Source organism: Ambystoma mexicanum, chromosome 1q, assembly GCF_040938575.1.
Source record: "Ambystoma mexicanum isolate Mex_15411 chromosome 1q, UKY_AmexF1_1, whole genome shotgun sequence".
Lineage (NCBI taxonomy): Eukaryota > Metazoa > Chordata > Amphibia > Caudata > Ambystomatidae > Ambystoma > Ambystoma mexicanum.
In genome coordinates, this window is record NC_090922.1 from 1,386,829,504 (window position 1) to 1,386,855,967 (window position 26,464).

The 26,464-nt window shown below is 46.4% G+C and overlaps 1 protein-coding gene across 1 annotated transcript in view; it reads left to right on the forward strand.

Moving 5' to 3' along the window:
* STIL (STIL centriolar assembly protein) overlaps positions 1 to 26,464 on the forward strand; it is a 327,963-nt gene that overhangs the window by 95,393 nt on the left and 206,106 nt on the right. Inside the window, exons 8-9 of the mRNA XM_069642242.1 lie at positions 2,931 to 3,017; positions 25,291 to 25,438. Of these exons, the coding sequence (XP_069498343.1) occupies positions 2,931 to 3,017; positions 25,291 to 25,438 (235 nt within the window). The remainder of the gene's footprint in view (positions 1 to 2,930; positions 3,018 to 25,290; positions 25,439 to 26,464) is intronic.

Consider the following 26,464-nt stretch of genomic DNA (forward strand, 5'->3'; position numbering starts at 1 on the left):
CCGGACGGTGTTGTGCCAGCCGTGGCCAGTGTCAGTGATGAATGTCTTTCCTGGCTTTCTGCCCTAGGGCCACGCACACTGCAGTCATTCAACATTGCAATATTATCTTCCCTGGTAAATCTTCCAATAGGTTATTCTACAGGTTAATGCAACACAGGAGGAATGCACCTAGAGTGGGGTCTGTTGGCGATACATCAATACATGGTTACCATCGTCCTGTTGACCGGGTATCATAGGTCGCGAGGTTGGGTCTCAGGGCATGGGACAGGCGGTCTGCTATCATGTCTCGTTAGAAGTCATTATGGATGTGTTCCTGTGGTGTTGCCCTAATATTGGGTGTCCTAATTTTACAGGGGCCATTAACCTAAGGTGAGCCGGTGGGTCGTGGAGCCTAAGAAAGGGCGCCTTTTGGATCTGTGTTTTAAGGCTGGGGTTTACTGCTGGGTTGTAAATAATTCAGGTGGCAGGCCGTGGCCTTAGGTGCTGCGGGGGAATGTGAATGTTTGAAGCGTCTCCAGCCGAATTGTGTGAGGTGGAGCAGAGCAGCACAGGCCTCCGCTTTTTCGTTTGGCAAGCTTCACTGGGAGGACGGGGGAATGGCCTTGCATGTGCTCACAAAGCTATTTTCCTCGTGTGTTGCAGATTTAGGTGGAAGAGACATAAACATTCACATAATATACAATACTCATTGAGTCTTTTCAAAGCTCATGTTTGGGCATTATTAGTGCCTTTCACATGGCCATTTAACACACGTTATCTATACGCTAAGTATTTAACACCCACAACATTGTTACATTTTTATACATGTGCGGTAAGTGAGGTAGTAGTAAGGTTGGTGGAGCACGCAGGAACAAAACAGTCAACAAGGCTGACGGCAGTGACACATAGTGAGCTTGGACCTACATATGGTGCCTTTTCATGCACCCCTTACATGAGCTCTCAATATGGTTGCATTTGTCTTCCTTTGCACTCTAGCAGCATTAGTTCAGTTATGGTGCGGGACCGTGGGGTGCAGTCTTGGTGATGAAGCACATAACACAAAAACCCCCGGGACACTTTTACTATTTGCGCGTAGCTACAGGGATGTGGGCGCTTCATCCCTAATGTCATATAAGCACACATTCTGCCATTTGTATGGAGGTTACAGGTTTTTAATCTGAGAGGTCGTGAAGAGGAAAGTTTCATCACAGGTGGGTTGCTCGTTAGCATTTGGGGGCTCTGCTTTTGCCAGGGGACCATTTTACAGTTCTTTTCCACCCCGACCTTGCTGGCCGGGTCATACTGGAAACAGCGATACACTGCGGAAGGTGAACTGTTACAGTGTTGGACATGAGCTAGTGTTGGATACCGTCTGTTCGTGGGAACGGGCTCTCAGCGGATCTGCCAGAGGGCTGCGGCCACAGGGATAATTGAAACTCTCCAAGGGTGGGGGCCGCGCTGCGGTACACAGGGCTCAAACCATCTTTATTTCACTAAATGGTTTCCAGGGCCTAGCTAAATTCAGCAGGTTTGGTCAATGTCTTCAGCCAGTGGCCCACCCACCACCTGGGCCCTGGTGGCAGGGGGGAACCCTGATGAGCCATGGACTTCACCGGGGGAGAGGATGCAGGGGAGGGGGGGGGTCTCTCGGACCAGTCCTCCCATACAGCAATCCGGTTCACATGGGGGGGGGGGGGAGTGAAAGTCTTCTTTTATGCCTTCTGCTGCACCAGTTCCTGTGGAACCTGGACCCTTTCAGGACAGGCAGCTGAAATCTGCTTGGTCAAAGTCCCGTTGCGACCATTCCAGTTAGTGTGCGTCCGACCTTGGAGAAGCAGGAGCCCTCGCCACTGCAGGAGCAGTGCCCACACTACAAAGTTGAGACTGGAGCCTCATCTGGGAAAAGGTAGGGCTCTTGCCTGATTTGCCACCCCATGCTAAGAGCAACATCCCTACTGCCCAACATTTTCGGGAATCCTTTCACAATTCGCCATTTGCACCTTCGACCTACCGAAATTTCCTTTTTAGGCATCAATCTATCCCGTAAACGCTGTTTTACTCAGAAGTCTGCTGAGACACCATTGAAAGACTGTTCCCAGCTTAAAATGGCAGACTGCTTCCTCATTGCTGCAGACTGCCCCCGATTGCCCACAAGACCTGCGAACTCGCAACGATTGGTTAACCACCCTTTACCCGAACCAATCACTTGCCGGCATGCGAAGGCCGGCCCACCCACTAAGGATCCACACAGCAAAGATAATTGCCTGTCCTGAGCCTGTCCAGAGCTAACAGAGGCCAGGGCCAGGAACGCTGCCTGTATGCTACCAGCCTCCCTTGCTTGGATGTCGTTCCCTACTCTCATCCTGTTAATCAGCCCTGAACAGTTCTTAATTTCTTAATGCTAACATGGAAACTGCATTTGATTCACCAGCCCGCACCGTAGGACATTAACTTCTTGGTCGTTCACCAGCGCCGTCCTTTGTACCTACCTAGCTGTTCTATTTAGCAATGCGGGCCCTAGATTGTCTACTATATGTGTTTCGCTGAGCCTTTCCTTCCCGCAGTGTAGGCCACATTTGTTGACCTATTGTTGTTGCTATGATATGCGCTATACTACTGTCTGCTTAATTAACTTGAACCTCTGCGCGGAAAACAAGACACAACATGCATGATAAAGCAATAAAGGACAAGGATATAGAGGCCCTGTCCCTCCAATGCTTTTCCAGCATCACAGTGAGCCCTTGCTTTACTTTTATGAATGGCATGTTTGCCTGGCAAGATACTTCGGTATTTTAGATGATGGTTGAAAGACTTTTAGGAGTAGGTTGGTCACTACATTTTCATGTAAATTCTTGTATTGGATGAACCAGACAAAATGTTTATTGTGAATTAGTTAAATAAAAGCATGCAGTGTGTATTTAACCAAGTTACATTTGTTTTCTTCAATCTAGTTGGTTGAGTGGCGTCATACATATCCACAGTCCACTGGTGTGGGCCAGTTGTCTACGTTTCATGTTCAGCTCTACGCTTCAACAAAGGCAAGTGTTTTTTTGAATTTTTCTGGAATTGATCTTAATAGTGGACATGACAGACCATGGCCTTGTCTGCTTGATTAGGTGACTTATTATGTCTTTAGTATAAATGTTATTCATTTGTAAAGCTGTATGTTAATTAGACTTTTGGCTTGGATTCCAAGAAGGGGGAAACAATTGGATCACCATGGGGGTCTGAGATATTCGAGATGATGGGGACAGATTTTTAAGACCTTATGGAAGATGTCGTAAATGCCCCTTCTTTTTGACTATTTCTTTGACTAAGAATTGAGGAATGTATTTGTGTAGCTTGTCTTTACATAATTAAACATTTGTGGGATTGCTCGTTCATCCATTTCTTACTCCTACATCCTGCTGCCCCCCTCCTCCATACTTGACGCCTGTTGCCCTGATATGGGACAGGACTGGAGCATATTGCACATAAATACATAGTCCAAACTGTACCTTGGCACATGCACAGTCTCAACTGCTAGCCCTTTCTTGCAAGATTGGGACAGTTCTATGATATGGCATTTGTAACGCGCCTATACACAAGTGTTTCGAGGTGCGACAAGGCGGGGGGGGAAGAAACGAGGGGAGACAGACAACGATCCTACTAGGCCAGGTGTCATTCAGATCGCGCAAGGGTAGAGGGGAGGGGACGGGAGGAGAGGGGAAGGGAAAGTGCAAGGGGAAAGGGAGAAGGGAAAGTGCAGTACAGGGTTAATGGAATACACGATAAATAGGGCCAGCTGGTGGCAAGTGCAAGGTGAGTGCCGGGAGGAGGGGCTGTAGGATACAGAGACGGTCCCGTAGTGCAGGGAGGCAGTGCAAGGAAGAGTGGCTGGGCCAAGGACCGAGGTCGCTGACTGGCCCAGTTGGAGAATTCAGTGCAGGTTCAGTGATATTAGCAGGGGAGTGAGGGAGAGAAAGCGGAGGCAAATAGGAAGGTTTTGAGGTGCTTCAGGAACCGGAGATGGTTCTCCAAGTTTCAGGGAGGCAGGAAGGCTGTTCCAGAGGGAGGCCCCTGCTGCGGAGAGAGATCTAACCCCAACTCGTTGCTTGGAGAAGCGGCTCACCCTGAGGGAGTTGGAGGTGGATGAGCGAAGAGCTCGAGAAGAAAGATCTTTAGGAAGAGAGAGTTGAAGGTATTTTGGCCCAAGGCCCCAGAAGGCCTTTTGGACAATGCAGAGGGTTTTGAATTTAATCCTCGCAGCCACTGGGAGCCAGTGTAGTAATTTCAGACCTGGAGAGATAGTCACTGGGCTTGAGGCCAAGGACAAGTCTCGCAGTCCTGTTCTGGATGAGTTGCAGAGAGTAGAGGCGGGCAGATTTAGATAGAGGGTGTTACAGTAGTCCAGCTTCGAGAGAACCAGGGCTCTAGAGACAGTGAGCTTCTGGGGGAAGGAGAGGAAAGATGCCTCTGAGGAGGTGTAGCTGGTAGTGTGACTTCTTATAGACGTCAGATATGTTAGGAGAGAAAGAGTGTGGAGTCGAAGATGACCCCGAAGTTTTTTGCCTTGCAGGTAGGAACAAGAAGAGGGCCAAGGGAGGCCGGCCAGAGAGCTGCAGGGAAGGAGGGAGTGGGTGTGCCGATGAGTAGAATCTGTCTTACTGGCATTAAGGCAGAGGTCGTTGGCGGCACACCATTCATGGATAGCAGAAAGACAGTCGGAGATGAGGGAAGGGGAAGAGGAGGCCGAGGGTAGCCTGAAAATGAGCTGGGTATCGTGCATCATCTCACGTTTGCGCTCGCTAATTTCCTTTTCACCTTTGTTGCAACCTCCCGTGTCTGTGCCTTGTTCTTCCTTGGTTAAATGCTGCATTTCATTTAGGAGGCAATTTCTTTGCTCTGGCACATGATGTCAAGTGCATCAGCCCTACCATTGTAAGATCCGCTGGATGGCATACACCTGTCTTAGAGCTCTTGCATCACGCCTACACATTGGTCAAATCTTTTTTGAGTGTAGTCTTCCAAAAGAGCTCAAACTTCTGGTAAACCGGGCAAGTGGCTCCTCTGAGTTCTCAGGTTGGGAGCTGTTCCCTGAGCCCTTCTGCTGGAGCTTGCCCAAAGGAGCATATTGGGTCCAAGTCTACACTGCTTTGCTCTAAGATATCCATCTGGGCTGGCACTGTTGTGAAAACACTCAAACCAAGATAAGTGATTGCCAAGGCCTAATACTGATGGCAAATTTGTACTTGTTTTCATTGGTGGAAGTGCTTCAAACAAATGCTGTTGGATTTTCAGAATCTGCCTTGTATACTGTTTGAGAGGCCACCCTATTCTAAGGAACTAGGGCCACCATGTCTAGCCAACTCTATCTCGATAGTGGGAATAAACAACAAGGCTTAAGAGTTATGAGGGCATGAGACTGCTGTGAAAGGTTGAGGTAAGTAAACGCGGAGCACTCTTAATAATCCAAGTTGGGCAGAATGCATAAACATATAGTTATTTATTTAGGCCATAGACAAACACCACAGGTAACAGAACACTAAACTATTCACTACTAATATATAATCATTCACCTTGATGTGCTTTAAGACCACAAACACTTCACTTAACATCAATCAATGAAAACAAGCTTTATTTGGCTGTTAAAACCATCACAGCACATATTGTAATTTATACTTTGCTCATCGTTGTTTAAAAATGTAGAGAATAAGTAACTGATAAAACATTAAAAGGGATAAAAAGGAAGATGAACATCACTAGAGCTTATTTTATTAAACTCTTGTTCTCCCGAGCCATGCTCTGTACAGATACTTAGCCACATTTTCAACCACAAGAGGCTCCCTGGTTATGGAGCAGAAATGTAGTGCATCTGCGTATGTCTAGTCTAAACATGGGTAGTAGGTATTTGGATCTTAGTGTGTCACACACAAGGCACAGCAACAAAAAATGGCAAACTGACTCATTTAAGGCCCCACACATCGAACACACAGCTGTTATTTGTGGACCAGTTCACAGTATAAGCAGCAATTTTATGAGTTCCTGTTCTCCGGCTCAGAAAATGTGACCATGCATAGGGTTTGAACCCTCCCTTGACTCAAAGTCCTACTTCCAGCCTAAATACCGAGACCGCAGGAGAGTTTAAGGCAGGACACTACCATGTTCTTCCTGCAGTCCTGTAAACTCGCTGTCTTGCCCAGGTTCGAACATCCCTTGGTCCTAGCCAGTGGTTGTTTCACAGGTTAATCTGATCAAGTTTGCGGGACCAGAATGTGACCAGAATTTCACGTGTTTGAGCCACAGAGTTGGATCGACTACATTCCAGTGACAGCAAATCTATCAACGTTGATCTGTAGTCTGATGAAGCTCGAAGTCAACACACACACATCCAGAATAGCAGTGGTTTTAGAGATATGTCTTTGATAGACAAGATGTCCCATTCCAAATGTAAGATTATATTAGAAGTTCCCTTTGGCTGGATGAGCAGGGATTTAGAAAAAGCTATATTCTGTAACTCCCAAGGAGGTCCTATCCTTAGATTTCTGCCCTGTATAGTGCTGCTTGCACACCCACCACGTGATAAACTTTCTGATGCCTCCTCCATTTTCTTTCCAGCTTCAGGTTCACTTTTAACACATGCTCTGTCCACAACCATTCTCAGCAAACCAGAGGCCCAGATAGTCGTAGGCCACCACTTGCTCCATCTTCTCCCCATTGACTTGTGTGGATGTTCGATCTCCTAGATCTATGCCTGAAGACCAATGTCTTAGTTATCACAAGACTATCACAACTTAGGCATTTTTCTCGGCAACCACAAGTCGTACTGCATTTATTTGTCTTATGTTTAATCTAAATTCCAGGCGATTTTGTTGAAATAAAATTAATTCACCTGCGACTTGGCAAGCTAAAATGTTTTTCTGGCTGCTCTGAGCATGTCCCAAATTTAAAAATTGTCATGTCGGAGGGTAAAATTTGGTATTTGGAGAGCAAATTGCACGTTCATAACTACTATGCTTTTTCTATGAACAGCAGAAAATGGCCACACGCCCGTGCAATATGGTGCAGACCCAGCACTCGTTTTATTGAATTCCCCAATATATATATATATATATATATATATATATATATATATCTGAGGCTTGTGGAATCTGCTTAGATCACATGCTGTGCATAGGCCGACATCTAGTGGAAGCTGCGGAGTATTACAGTTTGTTTTTCGAAAGTCGAAAAAGGGCGTCGACACAGGGCGTGCCAGTAATACTATCCCTAGTGTGACGTCCACTGTACCCATGATCCCTCACGCGTCTAGGATCCCCAGATTGTTTTTTTCCGCCATTCTGGTCGGAAGCACTTCATCGGAGTTCCCTGGCTTTGCCATATTTACACTTAAAACTAATTCTAATTTGCCCCATTTTCTCACCCCTCGTCGACCAGCATCTCGACGCCGAACCGGGGAGGAGATCAACGTCGAAACCCGACGGATTGGGCCTTGAGGCTCCGCCTCGGCTCGGGCCTGGGCCGCTGGCCTCGGCCCTACAGTAGGGAGAGTGGGGGGTGGTACACTTCCACACTCGGTTAGAAACACCTTCTTACCTACACACACTTGCCCGCTGCCCACAGGCGCGTATGGAGGGTACGCCCTTTCAGTTTTGCCCCAAGTGTAATAAAAAATACCCTTGGGTAGATAAGCACGCTACGTGCAACCTTTGCCTGCCCAGAGACCACCCCGAGGCGGGTTGCAGGGCCTGTAGCAGGTTTAAGACAAAAACTCTTAAGGACCGCTCCACCAAGCGTTGGGCCCACCACGCCAAGCTAGCAGCTATGGAGGCGGAGGGTACCTTCAGCGACAGCAGCGACGCCGGACTTTCGGACGGCGAGGGCACCAAGGCGTCGAAAGACAGCCTAACGCACGTCCCCGGCCTCGGAAGGTCGTCCGTCCCGGCGACTATGGGGAAGTCCCCCGGCGACAAGAGCGTTACACATACACACACTAAACACAAAAAACCCACCCGAGATTCGACGTCGTCGAAACCTCGGAAAGAGGCACAAAAGGAGCGGTCCGAAAGGACGTCCTCTGGGCGGTCCCGGTCGAGGTCGCCGCACGACGTCAGGCAAGCCTCCACACTTGCACAGAGTGCCTCGCCCATTAACATCACGGAAGATCACTCGTCCGGAGACGAACATGACTTCCATCCCCAGCCCACACCCCAGGGAAAGGGTACATCTCTTGGGAGTGAGGAGGGCCCAGTTTCGAAGCCTAGTTCGAAACACAGGGATTCCACATCCGATCCTCGACGCCAGGCGTCGAAAGATAGGGGAAAGGGTAAACACACTTCCACCCACGGGGAAGGGGGTAAGCAACAAAGGAAACAACCCTTGCAATCCCCCACAACAATAGAACTGACTTCCCCGTCCAAGTCTTCTCAGGGACAGTCCTTAGAGAGTTCCAGCAGGGTCACCCCAAGCTCTAAACTCTGGTCATGCGAGGACATTGACAGAGTAATGTCAAGGATGTCCTCCTTAGCAAATTTCTTCGAAAGACACCCTGACCAACTACTAGCTTTAAACCCTCCGGAATCTTCTCCCTCAGGTTCAAGGGACCCTATCCCTTCAAATAAAAGGCCCCGGGTCGAAACACCAGTAAAGGCTTCAGAACCCTTCGAGGTCCAACCCTATTCTTGCCTTTTCCCTACAGGCCAAGGAGACTCTTCCCTTATAGAGGGCCAGGATTTTGAGACACCAGAAGATCTCGCAGTGTCAGACTATTACGGGGAGGACGAAGACGAGGATGAGCCAGAAAATAGCCCAGATATTTTCAGAATGGACTCACCAGTCGAAAGGGAAGCCCCAGTGTCTGATTCCCCAATAGATAATCAGCCCCTCCTAAATGAACTGCTCTCTCGGGCAGCTAACCACTTCCACATAGACACACAAGGTGTCCAAGAAGAGAGGGACTTCGCGGAGGAACTAATAGGGGAAAGAAAGACAGTAGCCCAGACCATTCCCATCCTGAAATCTATTCAACGCAGAATAGCACCATCCCTTGTCAACCCAAACTTGACAAGACCTGTAAACCCGAGAGTAGAGAAGCTGTTTAATATATAGAGGGTCCGACTGGGCTGCTTTAGAGGCCAACTTAAGCCAGACTCTCTAGTCGTAACTAACACCCGCAAGAGAGCTGGAACCCCATTATCTTCCTCGGAGGCTCCCCCCGACAAGGAAAGTAAAAAACTCTATGGTTTTGGTAGAAAAGTAGCTTCCACGGCAGCCTACCAAACCAGAATCGCGAATTCCACCACACTGTTGGCCAGCTACAACTGCCATCAGTGGGAAGAAGTGGCAGCACTAATAGATTCCGCTCCCGAACCCCTTAAAGGCCAGCTAGCTCGCATTTGTGCAGAGGGAAGAAACGTCTCAGGCTGCATTTTAAAAGCAACTTTAGACGCCGCAGACAATGCGGGTAGAATTATAGCAGAGGGGACTGTCATCAAAAGACATGCTTGGTTGAGGCAGTCGGGATTCAGAGCGGAAACACAAGCTGCACTCTTAGACAAAACAGTGGAAAGTGATCTCCTGTTTGGAAAGGCAGTCGAGGACGCACTAAAAAACGCTAAGGAGGAATTCGACACCCTCAAATCCCTTGGCCAGTTAACTACAAAACCACCTAACCAAAGAGGGAACGGCAATTTTCGTCGCCCCCGCGGCCAAAATTCCAATAGAGGTAATAGCTATTCCCACACCCAGGGTACACAGTGGAACACCAACTAACAGTCTACCCAGGGGTATGGTAGGGCTAGTAGAAGAGGACGTGGTAGAGGCAGAGGCAGCCCCAGTAAAGGAGGCGGCACGCCTCCACCGAAGCAGTGACGCTCATTTCAGGGTCCCTTCCCATGCAACCCCAGTAGGGGGACGAATATCCAGCTTCACCCAGGCATGGGAAGGGATAACATCCGACAGGTGGGTGCTGTCGACAGTATCCAAGGGGTACTGTATAGAATTACTGCAACGTCCCCGAAACCACCCTCCAAGACAAAAAGTCCACTCTTTGGAACATCAAAAGATCCTCCTCGAGGAAGTCTACAATCTGCTCCTAAAGGACGCGATAGAACTCGTCCCAGGACACCAGGTAAACAAGGGTATCTATTCAACTTACTTCCTTGTGCCAAAAAAAGATTTAACAATGCGCCCAGTATTGGACTTACGGCCTGCCAACAAGTATGTCAAGCCCCAAAAATTCCGTATGACCACGCTACAAGAGGTAATCCCACTCCTAAAAAAGGGGATTACATGGCAACCTTGGATATGAAAGATGCCTATTTTCATATTTCCATGCTCCCGGCGCACAGAAAATACTTGCGCTTCAAGGTGGACAGTCGCCACTACCAATTCAAGGTACTGCCCTTCGGGATAGCTTCAGCACCAAGGGTATTCACCAAGGTACTGGCGGTGGCAGCTGCACACCTACGCAGGGAGGCAATCCCAGTGTACCCTTATCTAGACGACTGGCTCATAACGGGGGAAACCCCAGGAATCTGCAGATCAAACATTCAGAGGACTATCGACCTCCTCCACGAATTAGGCTTCTCTATCAACGAGAAGAAGTCAAGTCTGGTGCCAAGCACCTCAAAACAGTTTCTAGGAGCGATCCTAGATACTCAGAGAGAATTGACCTTCCCTTCGGAAGAAAGAATTCGGAATATACTTCTGCAAATTCCGCATTATCAGTCAGGTCAACAGATAACAGTACGCAAAGCTATGCGGTTACTGGGCATGATGGCGTCATGCATTTACCTGGTCCCCCACGCGCGTCTGCGTCCCATGCAGGAATGGTTGGCGAAACAGTGGTCTCAGGCAAGTGGTCAGTGGGACGATCTAGTGGTTGTTTCGCCAACACTCGTACAAAGCCTACACTGGTGGACAAGAGAGAATCTCGCAAAGGGGAAACCCTTTTACGATCCCGAAGTACAGGCAGTGGTTACTACAGACGCATGCCTGACTGGTTGGGGAGCTCACCATCTCCACCACACAGTGCAGGGTCTCTGGTCTCACTCAGTAGCCAAGAACCACATCAATCTGCTAGAGCTTCTGGCAGTATTCCGAGCGCTGCAGGCGTTCGAGCCCCATCTACTGAACTTGTCGGTGCAAATCAGGACGGACAGCACGACAGCCATGTTCTATCTGAACAAGCAAGGAGGGACTCGTTCGCCAAATCTGTCCAAGCTTGCCCAGAAAATATGGATATGGGCACTCCGTCGGAACATCTTCCTGTCATCGCAACATGTTCCAGGGGAGCTCAATTCCCTAGCGGATGCTCTAAGCAGAGACCCCCTCCCAGAAGAACACGAATGGGTCCTTCACAGAGACGTAGTAGAAGATCTCTTCTCTCAGTGGGGTTTCCCCACTATAGACCTATTCGCCACAAGCGAAAACAAACAATGCCCAGGATTTGCATCCAGGTTCCCCCAAACGGACTCCCAGGGGAATGCCCTGTGGATGAACTGGTCAGGGAGGTTTGCGTACGCTTTTCCACCAACTCCTCTCATCAGGAAGGTGGTGTGCAAGATGAACAAGGAATCAATGACGCTCATCCTAGTTGCTCCCATGTGGGCGAGACAACCATGGTTTCCACACCTACGCAGGATGGCGGTGTGCGACCCCATCAGACTCCCAGCCTGGTACAACCTTCTGTCCCAGCAACAAGGTCAAACACTGCATCAGGAACCCAACTCTATGAACCTAGCAGCATGGCTCCTGAAGTCATAGAGTTTGGACATCTCAAATTACCACAGAGGTGTATGGACATTCTAAAAGAGTCCAGGAAACCAAATACAAGACACTGTTACTTTGACAAGTGGAAAAGATTCGTTATCTGGTGCCAGAATAAACAAATCAACCCGGTTGATTGCACTCCTTCCAACGTTGTAACATACATGCTCCACCTGCTGGATGCAGGGTTGGTCTTTAACTCTCTAAAAGTACACCTGGCAGCCCTCTCGGCTTACACCACATCCCATAACAGGGTCTCGTGGTGGAAAGTACCAGTGGTTAAAGCCTTCATGGAAGGAGTAAAGAGACTTCACCCTCCTATTTCGAACCCCCCGCCAGGATGGGACCTCAACGTGGTGCTAGCTAAGCTCATGGGGCCCCCCTTCGAACCCATGCATAAAAGTAGTCTCAAACACCTGACTTATAAAACGGCCTTCTTAGTAGCCATTACCTCCATAAGAAGGGTCAGTGAAATTCAGGCTCTGTCAGTGCAAGATCCTTTCTTTACTATCCACAAGGACAAACTGGTTTTACGCACACACCCTAGGTTTTCACCTAAATTCATATCCAAGTTCCATGTAAACCAGTCCATCGAGCTTCCGGCTTTCTTCCAAAACCCACAAAGCTCAGCTGAGGTGAAACTACACACCCTAGATGTGCGTAGGGCGGTCTTATACTATGTAAATAAAACCAGACCGCTAAGGAAAACAGATCAACTGTTTGTCTCCGTAGCTACAGGCAGAGAGGGGGATCGCGTCTCTAAGGGCGCTATCTCTAAGTGGATTATCAACTGTATACAGCTGTGTTACTCTCTTTCTGAAAAGACTCTGCCATTTACACCAAGGGCCCACTCTACTAGAGGCATTGGGGCCACTCTGGCTTTCATTGCAAATGTTCCCCTCGACACCATTTGCAAAGCAGCTACTTGGAGCTCTATTCACACTTTTACTCAGCATTACTGCATTGACACTCATTCCAAGACAGATACACAAGTGGGACAAGCGGTTCTAAGACACCTGTTTGCTCATGACCCTTCTCACATCCCACCTCCTTCTTCTGGTACTGCTCGCTAATCTATGCACAGCATGTGATCTAAGCAGATTCCACAAGCCTCAGAAGGGATACATTACTCACCGTAATCGTATTTCTGATGCTTGTATCTGCTTAGATTCACATGCGACCCACCCTTCCTCCCCTCCGAGAGAAGGCGCATGGTTGCTTGTAGTCTTACCTTTCTGTCTATCTGCTTGGTCTATCTGTACTCACGCTACTCCTCATGCTACCTCATGTCAGGAAAAACACAATCTGGGGATCCTAGACGCGTGAGGGATCATGGGTACAGTGGACGTCACACTAGGGATAGTATTACTGGCATGCCCTGTGTCGACGCCCTTTTTCGACTTTCGAAAAACAAACTGTAATACTCCGCAGCTTCCACTAGATGTCGGCCTATGCACAGCATGTGAATCTAAGCAGATACAAGCATCAGAAATACGATTACGGTGAGTAATGTATCCCATATATCTTCTTTTTTTATTTTTTTTTTCTTTTTTTTTCTTTTCACACTGATGGAATCAGGTAAAACTGAGCAGCACTCTTCATTTAGCCCAAAAAGTTAATCCGGACATCCAATTTCACAATTAAAAAGTCATCTTTATTGGTGCCTTGCAGAACGGCACAAACATATTAAAAAGCCATTAACCTAAGGCTCCCCCAAAGTGCAAAAAAAGATGTGCGCGTTGGGAACGTTAACGCGTTTCGCGGCTTTTCCTGCCGCTTGGTCACAACAATTCGTTCCCTTAGAACCAGAGAGTTTAAAAACAGTGATGCAGAGTGAGACGGCGCTCATTACCGCCGAAATGGAAGAGGGACTCTGATGAAAAGTACACCCATTCAGAGCAAGTCAGAGGCTGACATATTTGACATATAAAAACTGTATTGACTAAAACACAGTTAGATTGGAATTAATATTCTAACCCCCATAGATAATACATATGGGGATATTTTCTATAAAGAATTTAGACCAACTAGACATATGTGAGTTCCTCACAGTGGACTTCTCATAACTTGCCCGTAACGGTGGGTGCCGATCATAGGAGACCCTCTATGCCAAGTGTGAGCTTCAACATCTTATAACTGTTGGTCGCCCATCTCATGCACTACTATTGGTGAAACGGAGAAAGTGGTCAACAATATTGATTGACCCCATGATCATCAGTTGAGAGAATTCAACATTATAAAATGCCTAGTGCATAATCATTAAATGGTAGAATCTCCACATTGCTGTATAGTGCACGGCGTGTAGATCTACCAATCGAAACTACACATTTTTGATCAAATGTATTACTCAAGATGGCATGCACCACTCATTAATCTGATGCATAGTGCAGCTAAGTAATGCTCAAATTGAATTCATTGTTGTCCAATACATAGTGGATGGGAGTGCGGCAAGAGGGGACTATGTACATTAGGACAGGATGTTATCTTATCCACTCATCATCCCTCTAACACGGCAAGAAATTCCTCAAACACTGCATATTCTGTTAAAACAAACTCTAATGTGCATAAGTGTATGTAAAAAAGTGTATAAAATCATGATCAGTGTAAACATAGTGGTGCACAGACAATCAACTATACCATTAAAAACCTATATATGTATATGTGGTGACAAACAAGTTAAAATCATGTTAAAATGCAAACATTTAAGCGTCTCAGTTTCATCGGACTGTATAATTCCAGCAGTTTGTTGTGTATCTCAATTCTCAATGTTTGCTGGAAGATTGTAAGTTGGAAAAAACCCAGAAAACCACAGGACATTGAACCATATGGGGGACAGAAAGGAGAGAAACTGAAGACCAATTTCCAACAATTAATAATTATTATTATTGTCCCAAAAATGTGTAAAGTTCCTCATCTATGTTGTGTCCTTGCGGAAATTTGCTTTCAAAATCCAATATACGAGTCTCTTTCTGTCGAGTTTTTTCTTTGTCTCCTCCTCTTGGTCCCGTCTCGATTTTATGAATGCCAAAACTACTCGTGTCCTTTTCATGATATTCTGCGAAATGTTTGGCCATTGGGTAGTTTGCATCGTTGTTCGTGATTGCTCTTACATGTTGTTGGATACGTGTTTTGAGTTTACATTTAGTGCTTCCTATATACCACTTGTTGCACGCGCAGGTCAGCACATAAACGACGTATTCCGTCTCACAGGTAATTTTTCCTAATATAGGAACCGAATGCCCAGTGATCGGATGTTTGAAAGAGCCTTGTGTTATGGCATACTTGCAAACGTTGCAACGGGTACATTTAAAAAAGCCCTCTTTCTTGTGGTCTACTAGCCACCTCCTCTCTCTGCTGTTTTCTTCCTGGGTCATGTAGCTTTGAACCAAGATGTCTCATCGATTTGTTTTTTCTGAAAGTTATCCGTGGATAATTCTGGAGATTTTTGTTAAGATCCTGATCCGCCATGAGGATTCTCCAATGATTGTTGAGAATCCGTCTAATCTTGGGTGCTTGAGTATCAAAAGTTAGAATTAGTTGCGTACTGTCTTTCTCTATAGTTTTGTTTTCATTATATTCGGTTCCTGCTATGAGCTTCGAGCGGTCCTTAGCTCTTGCTTTAAGGTATGCCCTCTCCACAACTCTCCTCGGATATTGTTGTTTGGAAAAGCCTTGCGTGGTGATTCTGCTCTCCATATCATAGGATTTTAGGGTACTGTTGTTTCTTCGTAGCCGGATGAATTCTCCATAGGGAACACTCCATATCAGATTTTTTGGATGTCCACTTTGTGCATGGAGTGGTGAATTGGTCCCTGTGATTTTTCTATATAGTTCCCTGGTGAGTTTGTTGTCTACTATTCTCACATTCACGTCGAGAAATGTAATCAAAGTACGACTGTGTGTTTCTGTGAACCGGAGATTGTTTTCATTGATGTTTAGATATTTAACAAACTCCATCCATCCTTGTTCGGTCCCTTTCCATATTATGAAGAGATCGTCAATATATCTCAACCAGAGGACAATGTTGTCTGTGTATTTTTGGTTCTTCTCCGTCCACACCTCTCGTTCTTCCCAGGCGCCCATAGTCAGATTGGCATAGGACGGCGCAAAAGTAGTGCCCATGGCGGTTCCTTGTAGCTGTTTGAAAAATTCATTGTTGAATAAAAAGATGTTATTGGTAAGACATATGTCTATCATTGATATATACACATATTATGGCAGTTACTAGTAAATATGAAGTTTTTCCATATAGCTACTGTTCGCCAAAACGTTGACATGAAAGAAAAGGGGATTTTGAATGGGAGTTGCCATATTTCTGTTATAGACTCTTAAACCAATCCTTCTCGTTAGATAGAGGCTGGACTTGGGTGGTGAGAGAATGGTAACTGTACAATCCTGGTCACGAGAATTCTTGCAGGGCACTGCCCAATATTGAAATCTTGATGACGTCATCACTGGTATATAAAGGGAATGCACAATTGTATTTTATTTGGTTATTTATATAGTGCTCTTCCCCATTTGTATGACCTTGATGCGTTGTGCCCTTCCCCCATCCCTCCCCCCCCGTTCCCCCACCACTACCCCTGGCTGGAACGCCCTCGGTGACCGTAGGCAATGTGTCAAGGAAAGTTCTAGAAGTTTAGTTTTAGGAATTGTGTATGTGCATTTTTGCCAGTCTAGGACTTGGGTAGCTGGCTAGGCTTGACTAAGCAGCCCAATGGTCCAGGCACATGGGAGGGCGCTGTTGTAGGTTGCGATGGAGAGCTATTGAGAGATTCGATTTGTAGCCGGCTATACCGAATTTCTTTTTGTTGGTAGTCGCTGTATGCTAGTGGCAGAGGTGTTTAGGTACGTCTGGTGTTTTAGTGTGGACGGTTATGTGTGTTGCTTGAAAAGTACACATTCGATAGTGTCACTCAAATATATAAATCCTTATTGAACTATATAAGGCAATGTGTACAATTGTGCCATTGTACCCCCCCCCCCCCCTTCGCCTGGCAGACTACAAATACCGAAATGCACTTCAGCAAAAGGCAAAACAATGGTCTGACTGGAATACTTTCAAAGACTGACAGTAGCACTGTATAAAAAGAAAATTTAAAAGTGGATGCTGTGTTTATGAGCTATTTAAAACTAAAAAAAAAACATGGCATTCAGGACTGTGGACCGCCACCCATCCATGCAGTAACCTGGACCAACCCTGCTTAGTTTCAAAGCGAGGAAGGATCCAGCCTCCTTGGTCATGTCTCTTTAAGTGGTCTTGTAAGGTGGCTCATTTAAGTGGTCTTGTAAGGTGGCTCATTTATTAGGCAACATGGACTTAAGGCGCTGACCCCTTCCTCACTTTGAAGCGAAGCAAGGTTTGTCCCAGTTACGGCCGGGATGCCCACTGTTGTTGTAAAAATATCAATTTTGATTCTTGGCTGATAGACTACAAATACCACAATGCAATTCAGCAAAAGGCCAAAAATGTTGATTTTGCAAAACCTTCGAGGACTGGCAGTGGCACAATTACTAAAAAAAATAAATAATTTGCATGCCCATTCGGTAATAATTCGGTTGCCCAACCATGCGGTAACCAGGACTGTCCCTGCTTGGCTTCAGAGCGGGACTGACCCTGGATGGCTTCAAAGCAAGGAAAGGGCCAGCCCCTTTTTCTAAGTGGTCTCATTTATCGGGCAACATGGCCTGAGGACGCTGGCCCCTTCCTCACTTTGAATCTATGCAGGGTCTGTCCTGGTTACTGCATCCAGGGAGACCTGGATGGCCATGGGCAGTTATTTTTCACCCCAGACATTATTATAGCAGTAAAAATAAAAAAAACTGCAACCGCAGGTACTGCACTACACATAACATTGGCTAATGTTGGGAAAGAAATTAAACCCCCCCCCCACCCCCACCCCCACCCCCTGTCTAAATCCTGATTGCCGGGCTCCTAGGAGGTGGTTTTGTCAAGGAATCTTTGGATTTGTAGGTATGCCGTCTTGTCGAGGATTTTTAGTAGGAAGGGAACGTAACTTTCAAGCAGATGGTGGGGGTTGGAATTGGCTGGGAGTTGGTTCAGTGTAGGTAGAATGAGGGATGAGTTTTTCCAGTTATATTTTTCTTGCTTCTGGTCGGGATGGCTGAAGCTAGGGAGATGTTAGCGATGGGGCTGGCTGCTTCGAGTGTGAAGGAGAGGAGGTGGTGGTCAGACCAAGGCTGCGGGGTGATGGCAGTGATGGAGACCGCGCAGTTGTGGTCTGCTATCCAGTCGAGAGTTCTCCCTTTGTTATGAGTAGGGGTGGACACTCTTTGGGTGAAGCCTAATTCTGATGGTGAGTAATTAATGGCTGACACTTGGGTGTCTTTAGGGTCATTGTAGCCACGGTTAAAGTCTCCTAAGAGGAGGCATTGAGAGGTATTTAAGTTGTTAGAGAGGATGAGTTAAGGTCTCCCTCAAAGGAGCCTAGGGGTCCTGCGGGTCTGTATAGTAGGTGGATGGTGATGGTTTGGGAGTTGGTGGTGGGGAGTTTGGCTGTGAGCAATTCACAAGATGAGTAGTGATCGGTGGTGTCGGGTTTCAGGTTGAGGTGGGTTTTGGCGATTATAGCGAGGCCACCGCCTCTAGAATCGGTTCTGTCTGCTCGGGGATGGAGAAATTCTCAGGGATGGCTAGCGCAAGGGCTGGGCCAGCTGCTGCATGAAGCCAGGTCTCGGAGATGGCTAAGAAGTCTAATTCTTCCATTAGGATGGGGTCTGCTATGTCTGTCATGTGGGCTACTACAGATCTCGCATTGATTAAAGCCCGTCTTATGGGTGTATTGGCATGTTTATTCGTAGTAGTTGTAGAGGTTGATGATCGGGACTTTTGTTTGGACGTTATATTGGTTTGGGTGGGCTTAGGTAGGTTCGTGCCTTTGTTGGAGGGGATAGCCAGGATGTATGGCTGGTGCCAGTTAGATGGTTTGGTATGGGTAATATTCCTAGCTCTGGGCTCATATATTTTGGGGACTCTGGCGCGTAGTTTGGAGTTTCTAGCTGAGAGGTTGCACGGTGTAGAGGTGCATGGTGAGTGGTGTGGTGGTAACTATGCTGGTCAGGCCCGGGGGGGGGGAGGGGGCTGAGATGACTAGTTGCGTGGATAAGGTGGATGATGACTCTCAGCAGTACTGAGCATATACTCGGTAGGTACATTTTAGTGGGAGGAGGTGCGAACAGTGGGCATGTGTCTAGTATCAGTTGGTTCCGGAGTTGTTAGGTTCCTAGGGCTGGGCAGTACACTTCAGAGTCGTAGGGGCGTGAGTCACCTTGGATTGCATAAATTAGGTGTGGCGGGGCTTCAGATGAGTATGAGAGTCATAAAGTATCTAATGTCGCACTGGATTGTTGACTAAGTGAGGCCAGGGTTCACCTAAGTTTAGAAATCAGGTAGACCGCTAAGACACACTAAGTTGCAGTGACTGAGTGGGCCAGGGATTCATCTAGATTCAAAAGTCAAGTAGGCAGCTAAAACACCTTGGCTTGCATTGCCCTGCAAGGCCGCAAGATTGTACCAGGCGCCTCCGGTGCACGTTTATTGCAGACAGGCCAAAAGCAGACTTCCAACCGCCACCCAGCCTACAATGAGTTATGACGCCCACAACTGTCCCAGTCCGAGACCCCTGAATTCTGCTATAGTAGTTAACCCCAGACCACCAACCATAAACCCAATGGTCCAAAAAAAAAAAAAAGTCAAAGTTTATAATACGAGTTACAGGGTGGAATAAATTCCTAGTGCAAACGCGAGGGTGGAAGCCTTGCACGCGGGGAGTGCAATAACTGAATGAGTGAGGAATGTGTGGATCAGCGCGATCTTAAGCCCCTATTGTGCCACTTCCCGAGCCTCCCAGGTGCATGCCATAATGATAGAGTAGCATTGTCTTGGATAATTGCAAATTCGACCTTGGTTCCCTGGAGAAGGATGAGCCCAGCAGACCCCACATGATGAAAGACTGACAGGGCTGGGACCAATAGAAGCCTGGTATCCCCTATGGAGCAGGCCGCCCATGTATAGGTTCTGACCAATCAGCCATGCAGGTTTTTTACTGTTTGTGTGTCATTCATGACCATGTTTTTTCATATAACTTTCTGCAAGAACGTTCTTGAGCAGCAGAGTTCTTTGCTGGCATACCTATTTTTTGTGTGATTAAAACTTTGTTATCCTTGCAAAAATCTCTTGGCCTTTTTTCCCTAGCGTATTTTTTGTTTTGTTTTGTTTTTTTAGTTTGTTTTTTTTCCTGGCGTGAACATTTCTGGGCGTGCCTTAACTAGCCGTAGTCCTTTATAACCTTGAATATAGCCAGAACGGTGAGGAAAAAATAAAAAGCTTTCAGGCCTTCTCCGAGGGCCCCCCTCATCTGTGCCAGCTCCCTCCACTCCTCAGATGGCCTCCTCACCTCCCCTGCTCGTTCCCTTTTCCCCCCACAACACACGCCGTTTGTAACAGTTTGCTTTGAGATGTCTGCTTTTCAAAGCTATAGCCGGGGCTACAGGAAGCTTTCTGTTGTAAACTCTGTCCCTAACACCAAACTCCCAAATTTCACTTTGTGCCCTTTCGCCACCCCTCGGTTGTTGGCATTTGCATGTTTTTTGCCCTGCAAATAGCTTTTTTTCCTGCATTTCATTTTCCCGTATCCTAGGCCACCAATATCTGTCGCATTGAGAGAATCAAGATGGTGGTCTTCATTTCTTAAAAAAAAAAGGGGGGCACTGCCTTCTCTGTCAAATATTTTAATAACTTCTGCATGGAATAACCCCAAACCATGCATGGAGCTCGATTCAACGATTCGTGACCAACTTGTTTAGGACCTGGTCCGAATTCAGCATTTTGGGTTGTGTGCTTTGGCAAAAATTTACCTGGTTTGTCTATGGGAAAATGAATGGGAAGTAGGGCCCACTTTTAGAACATTGTTTTAATTTTTTAACACATCTTTATGAAACTGCAGTCTGTACCCCCCCCGACCCCTATCCTTTGAGTCCTTTAACACTTTCAAAATTTCTGTCAAAATGTTAACGATAGAATTATGAGGGGTTCCTATGGAAGTCACTCACCTTAACTATAGAGCGGCTATTGTCGCCTTAATATATACACTGGTCATTGTAAAGAGAGAAAATAAGGTTTTGTGACCTGGTGAAAATGTATGTAAATGTTTCATTGTGAGCCGTGAAGAAGGGTATCGGGTAATATTATCCACACCCAAAATATCACTGTATATATGGTCGTCGGTAACGGCCATAGGCAATCATTTTTGGTGGGTATAATATTAGGAGCAGGGATTGCGGGGGTGTCCCCCCGCAGGTTGCATGCCTTAATATCTCCACAAAAATATGGCGATATTTGTGTATGGTGATATTTTTACGTGGATATTAACACATGGAACCCAAAGAAGGTGGCATGTGTAGTTTTAGTGTGATCTCCATTACCTATAATTCAAATAGATTTCCTATATACCGGCCTGGTTCTTGGCTCATTGGTGGCACAGGGGGAGGGATCCAACGGGCATGAGATGAATCCAAAATGGGGCTGAATAAACAATCCCCTAAACTGTTGGTGGGGTGACCCCTTAATTGGGGAGGGAAGGAACTCTTTGGCCTCTAAATAAACTGTTAGAATGGGCCCCAATTTACGATTTACACTTGTTTATCTGAGGCTTTGTTGCCAGAGGATTTAAATATATTCCTTTCAGAAATCCCATTACCCAACGAAGGCATGGAGGTTTCATCATCGAGTATGTTAGTTGTGTCGCGCCGAACTGAGTGTGCCACTACTGTCTTACAACTTGGTTGACCGGTGTGACCGGACTGCTGCGCTGCTTCAAATTCTCCTAAATTAGATTTTACGGCCACAAGGTCCAAGCAAGCTGACTGAAAGGGAAAAGTACTCCCCATGGGCACCAGCTACAATAGTGGGCAACTCTACAAAATGGTTTTGCAGTAAATTTTAGATGTGTTGGCACATAAGCTGCCTGTAGGGCACATGGTTGCATATGGTATCATCGTGTCCATCCTGGCCCCCACTCCTATGCCTGCCGCACCATCAATGCTTTGCTACCACTAGTGACAGATGGCATTTTAACATGTACAGAACAAACCAAAAATAAAATTACAACAAAAGTGTAGAACCATTATGCATAAAGAACCACTGAACCTGCTATGTTAAGTGATCTGTCCAGGCTCTGTGGAGTGAAAGACCTACAAGCCTCCTAATTCGGATGTGTAGTCACACCAACAGAAGTGACTTCAAAGAAAAGAGCATTGCAAGGAGCTTATCTTTTGATACTTAGTGGCACAGCGAGAAATTACATTAGTAAGCTGTATTCCAAAGTAACTCTATAGTCAAGTAAACCATGAATTGGGTGTTTATTTAAAATGGCACATAATAGTGAATATATGATCAGAATCATTTACAGGGACTCGATATGAGACAGTAAGATTAAATGCTTTTCCCGGGATTGCACACTGGCTAAGTGGTGAAACTGGAATATGGGCAATTCAATTTAACATATTCCCATGTTTAGTTGATAACATTTTTTATTGACGGTTTTCTGGTTTAGGCTTCATGTGCTTCAATAACACTTTCCTTAAAGGTGTGGCTTTAGCTTAACTTTCCCCATCCTGCATGGAAGGTCACAGTAACACCATATAAGTAAAGTGAGCCTAAACAAATCTCCCTTGGGTTTTAAAATCGTAGTAATTATGTCATGCAACATGAAACACTATGCACCCTTCTCATTTCTCATTGTGCATTTCTTAAGGCAGTCCCTGCCAATAGGCCCCTCTCCCTTCTATCATTGTCTCATTATTCCCATAATAATGCTCTGACACACATCAATGTGTTAAGATGCTTCTTGAGCTTCTGAGACACTGCGGTCCAACTTTCCCATGAAATTGTAAGTGAGAACTGGAAAGAAGTTAATTGGGCATGAAGCAAAGTCAGTACTTTCCCCTGTCCAGCAGATGGTGTGTGGGATCAAGGAGCCAATCTTATCAATTTGAAACAGTCCCGCAAAGATCTGTCAGTACCTGGAGTTTCGTGGTGATTCTTCGGGGCGGACCTTACGGGTCACTGCCTGGTGTAATCTGCCAGAGACTCTAAATGAGGGGGCACCCTGTACGATCCCAATGGGGTATACTCTGGATCACACATTCTCCCCTGTCCACAGCAAAAGGAGGAAGACTTCTTGGTCGGATCGTCAGGCCGCCTTTCACTCAGTCTGTAATGTACAAGGAAAGGCTTTAGTATACTTTATTCCATAGAACCCTCCCTCTGGTCGAGATGTCCCCACTAGGTACTTACTGGGAAGCTGTGGCACCAGGCTTTAAACCTAGGATGGATGCTGTAATCACTAAATTTCAGACAAAGGAAGACGAGACTTGTCTTTTTAGTAAGCGTGAAGCAGCACAACTAATAAAATGAACTATGATGGCTTGGGTTCTTGAAGGATTCTCAGATCTAATCTCCTGCTGTCTGTCTAGAATATATACTTGCTGCAGGAGAAAGGCCTGAGAGGACATTGGCTAGGTATCAGTAAGAATACAGAGGTTGTGAGGAACAGGGAAGAGACAGGGACACAGAGGACTTGTGGCGATTGCTATAAACATTTTCCTTTTTAATAAAGGGCTTTGGAAAATGCCTCACTTTGCCTTATCTAGGAGGTAGTTCCCTTCCTCAACCAAAAACTAAGGGGCTGTAAAGTAACACTAAGATTTTAAGGGTATTTATAGTCTTCGGCTTAAAGTGCACAAATCAAGTTCTACCAAAAAGTGTAAATCTAACATGGATAATGTTCACAGTTGCAGGGAGTGACTCCCTTACACAGGTCCTTTCCACATTCAATGCAAAATCTCAAGGGCATGACTCTTCCTTGGGATTCTCTTTTCAAGAATGCACACCTTGGGTGCAGGTCCAAGTCTCGCAAAATACCTGTTATACTCACCTGCCCCCCGCCCCCCGGGTTAATTGGAGAATGCGTTCTCCCGTACTGTGGGCTCACTGGCTTTAGGATGGCTCCCTTGGCTTCTCTGACCCTGCTCAGGTTCTTCTCTGCTTCTGCTCTCACTGCTTTGGGTAACGCATTCCTGCAGCTGGTGGCGTTTTGAGCGTCGCTCTGGCTTCCTTTGCCGGCACGAAGCTCCTCCTTTGCCTCACGTCCCTCTTAAGCCTTTCTCCTGCCTGCGGGATGCCGCTCCGGTCCAGGCGCCGCCTTCAACTTTCTTCGTGCCGCTTCACTGCCTCTTGATGTCTACTGGAAGCTGAGAAGTCGTCTCCACAGTTCTCCAGTGTCGTCTTGCTCGCCTGTCCACCTGACCGCTTGGCTTCCCTGGCAGTGGCTAGGTGGTTTCATCGCTCCCTTGCTGTCGGCTGTTCCATCTTTGAACTTCCACTTCAAGGAGGGGGAGGTAATCGGAGCCAGTCAGCTTCCTCTAAGCACTAGACTGCTCCATCTGGTTTAGCCTAGTAATCTTCATTTGGGTAGTCCTCTTTCTGGTCTAGCTCTTTGTCATTCTGTTTTCCACAGAATAGCAAATGATTCTGTCAGCAGGCTTTGTGGGCTGTTGAAGGGGGATTATCACTATATGCCATCAAGGTATGAGGAATGGAGGGTATTTTCCTAAAAGGGAACATCTACCATGTCTGATCTGATGCCTGTTCTTTCCCCAGAGGCGTCACCCCCCACCTGCCCCTCCCCCGCCCCCCGTGTGCGCCTGCCTCGCATAGCCACCCAGAGGGTCCGGATCCGGTAGCGGCTGACATCCACTGGCCACGTGAGGTGAGGCTACCTCTAGGAAAAGATTTCTGAGATTCATCACAAGGTCTAAAGCGCAAACCAAATCTCTTGTTCATAGTGTTCCGGCTCTTCCTGTTCTTGGCTGTGCTCACCCGAAAGTGATGTTTGTTCACTTTCAGTCCTGCCTCACGCATTCCGGAGCCTGACGCGGCCTCAACAGGTTCCATCTTTGGTACAAGCACCAGGCCAAAGGGCTTTGGATTTGCAGCGGCTTTGACCCTGTAAAGGAGTCCCGTTGGCATAGCTTATTCGGAACAAATACGGGCCAGTTAGCCAAACTACTGGCTACGTAGATAAGAACAGCAACACACCACTTTGCCTTAATGGTGAGAACAGGTGAGTACAGCACTCCTCCTTTGATTTGTTGACTTCATTTGTTAATTATATTTTAGGATGCCATAGATTAATGCTGGACCTGGTTATCCACACTGGTCACTTACCGGCTCAAACTGCGCCAGCCTATTTACGGACTCAGTCAGACTTGTGTAGAAAGTATTACCCACTGTGAATTTTGGCACTTTCAAATACCTCCAATTATGTGGTTTTCTCATTAGCTCCGCCCTTTTGATGTAGAACAACCCATGCTCTATGGGCACTTAGAACACAAATGTTGCTTGACTATACCTGTCATACTTCCTCCTTTGTGTGCACTTTCCTGTTCCATTGAACAATGCATGTGTAGCAGAGTGCTTCAGAATGGGTGCAGAAACTGAAAAAATACCCTATTCTATTCTTAAACTTTTTTCTTTTTTAGGGTGCTTTCTGAGAAAGGAGCTTTCCTCATTGTCCTCTACTCCCTAACGCACAAAGAACCCGAATTTTATGAATGCCTCCCTTGCAGTGGAACTGAAGAGTTACAATTCCAGGTTTTAAACAGCAGTGAGTCATTGCATCTGTTTAAAGTAAGTTGTTTACTTATTTAATTTTAACCACCCGAGGAATATTCAAAGTATTTATGCTTCGCTTCTTCGTCAAATATTGGTTTGTGTTTACACTTAAATCGCTTGTGTTTTTTTTTTTTTTTTTCGGTTTTTTTTCTTGTGCTCCCTTTGATGGGTACCAGGCTCATGCACAAATATCATCCATCGGCTCTCATGCAACCCGGTGTGCTGTTTTGTGAAAATACCCTACAAAGGGTACAGTGCAACCTCTGTCACTTTTTTCAATCACTAGTGCTGGCAGTACAATGATATTGGAAAATATTATTGAAATATAATGGCTCAATTGATGTAAACTTTACATTTTGCTCATTTGTTTTCAGAACATTCTGCTCGGTCTTTGAGTCTGTAAAGAACTTGAGCAAGTCGAATTTCAAGACTTGGATATGATTACCCTTCAACTCGTGAGGCAGCCTTTAGTGCATTTACTTTGAGAATACAGGTTTTCAGTTGGAGTAATATACTAGTGCCAATGATGGACATGAACTGGTGTGAGCCCGGCATACATTTCAACATTGTCCATTCTGTTCATTAGACGCTAATGCAGTCTTGTTGTAACTTACTCCAGGATTAAAAGTCCCAGAATGCAAATGAAAACCCAGACTGGCCTTCCATTCCCCTAACGGAATGGCCAATGTTGGCATGTATGGCTGCATACGGTATCTGGCGTACTGTCCTCTCCAACTGCATCGCAGACGGCGTAACGGTTTTACCATTTATTGGAGTTCTTGTAGCAAGCCGTTGGTTTTACCACCCTCCTTGCACCTTCTCGTTCATATATCTAATGCCTACCACTACATTCAGTGTCATGCGCCATCCTGGTGCTTGCGTACCATGCCAGATTTTAATCAGTGCTTGGTGGTGATATCCTCTATTGTGCTTCCTCAGGAAGACTGGGACATCCCTAAAGGCACCAAGAAGTGCATCATGATCAATCGATCGGCATGGATGCTGCCATTTTTCTGGATAAACTTAGGTACCAGGTTCCGC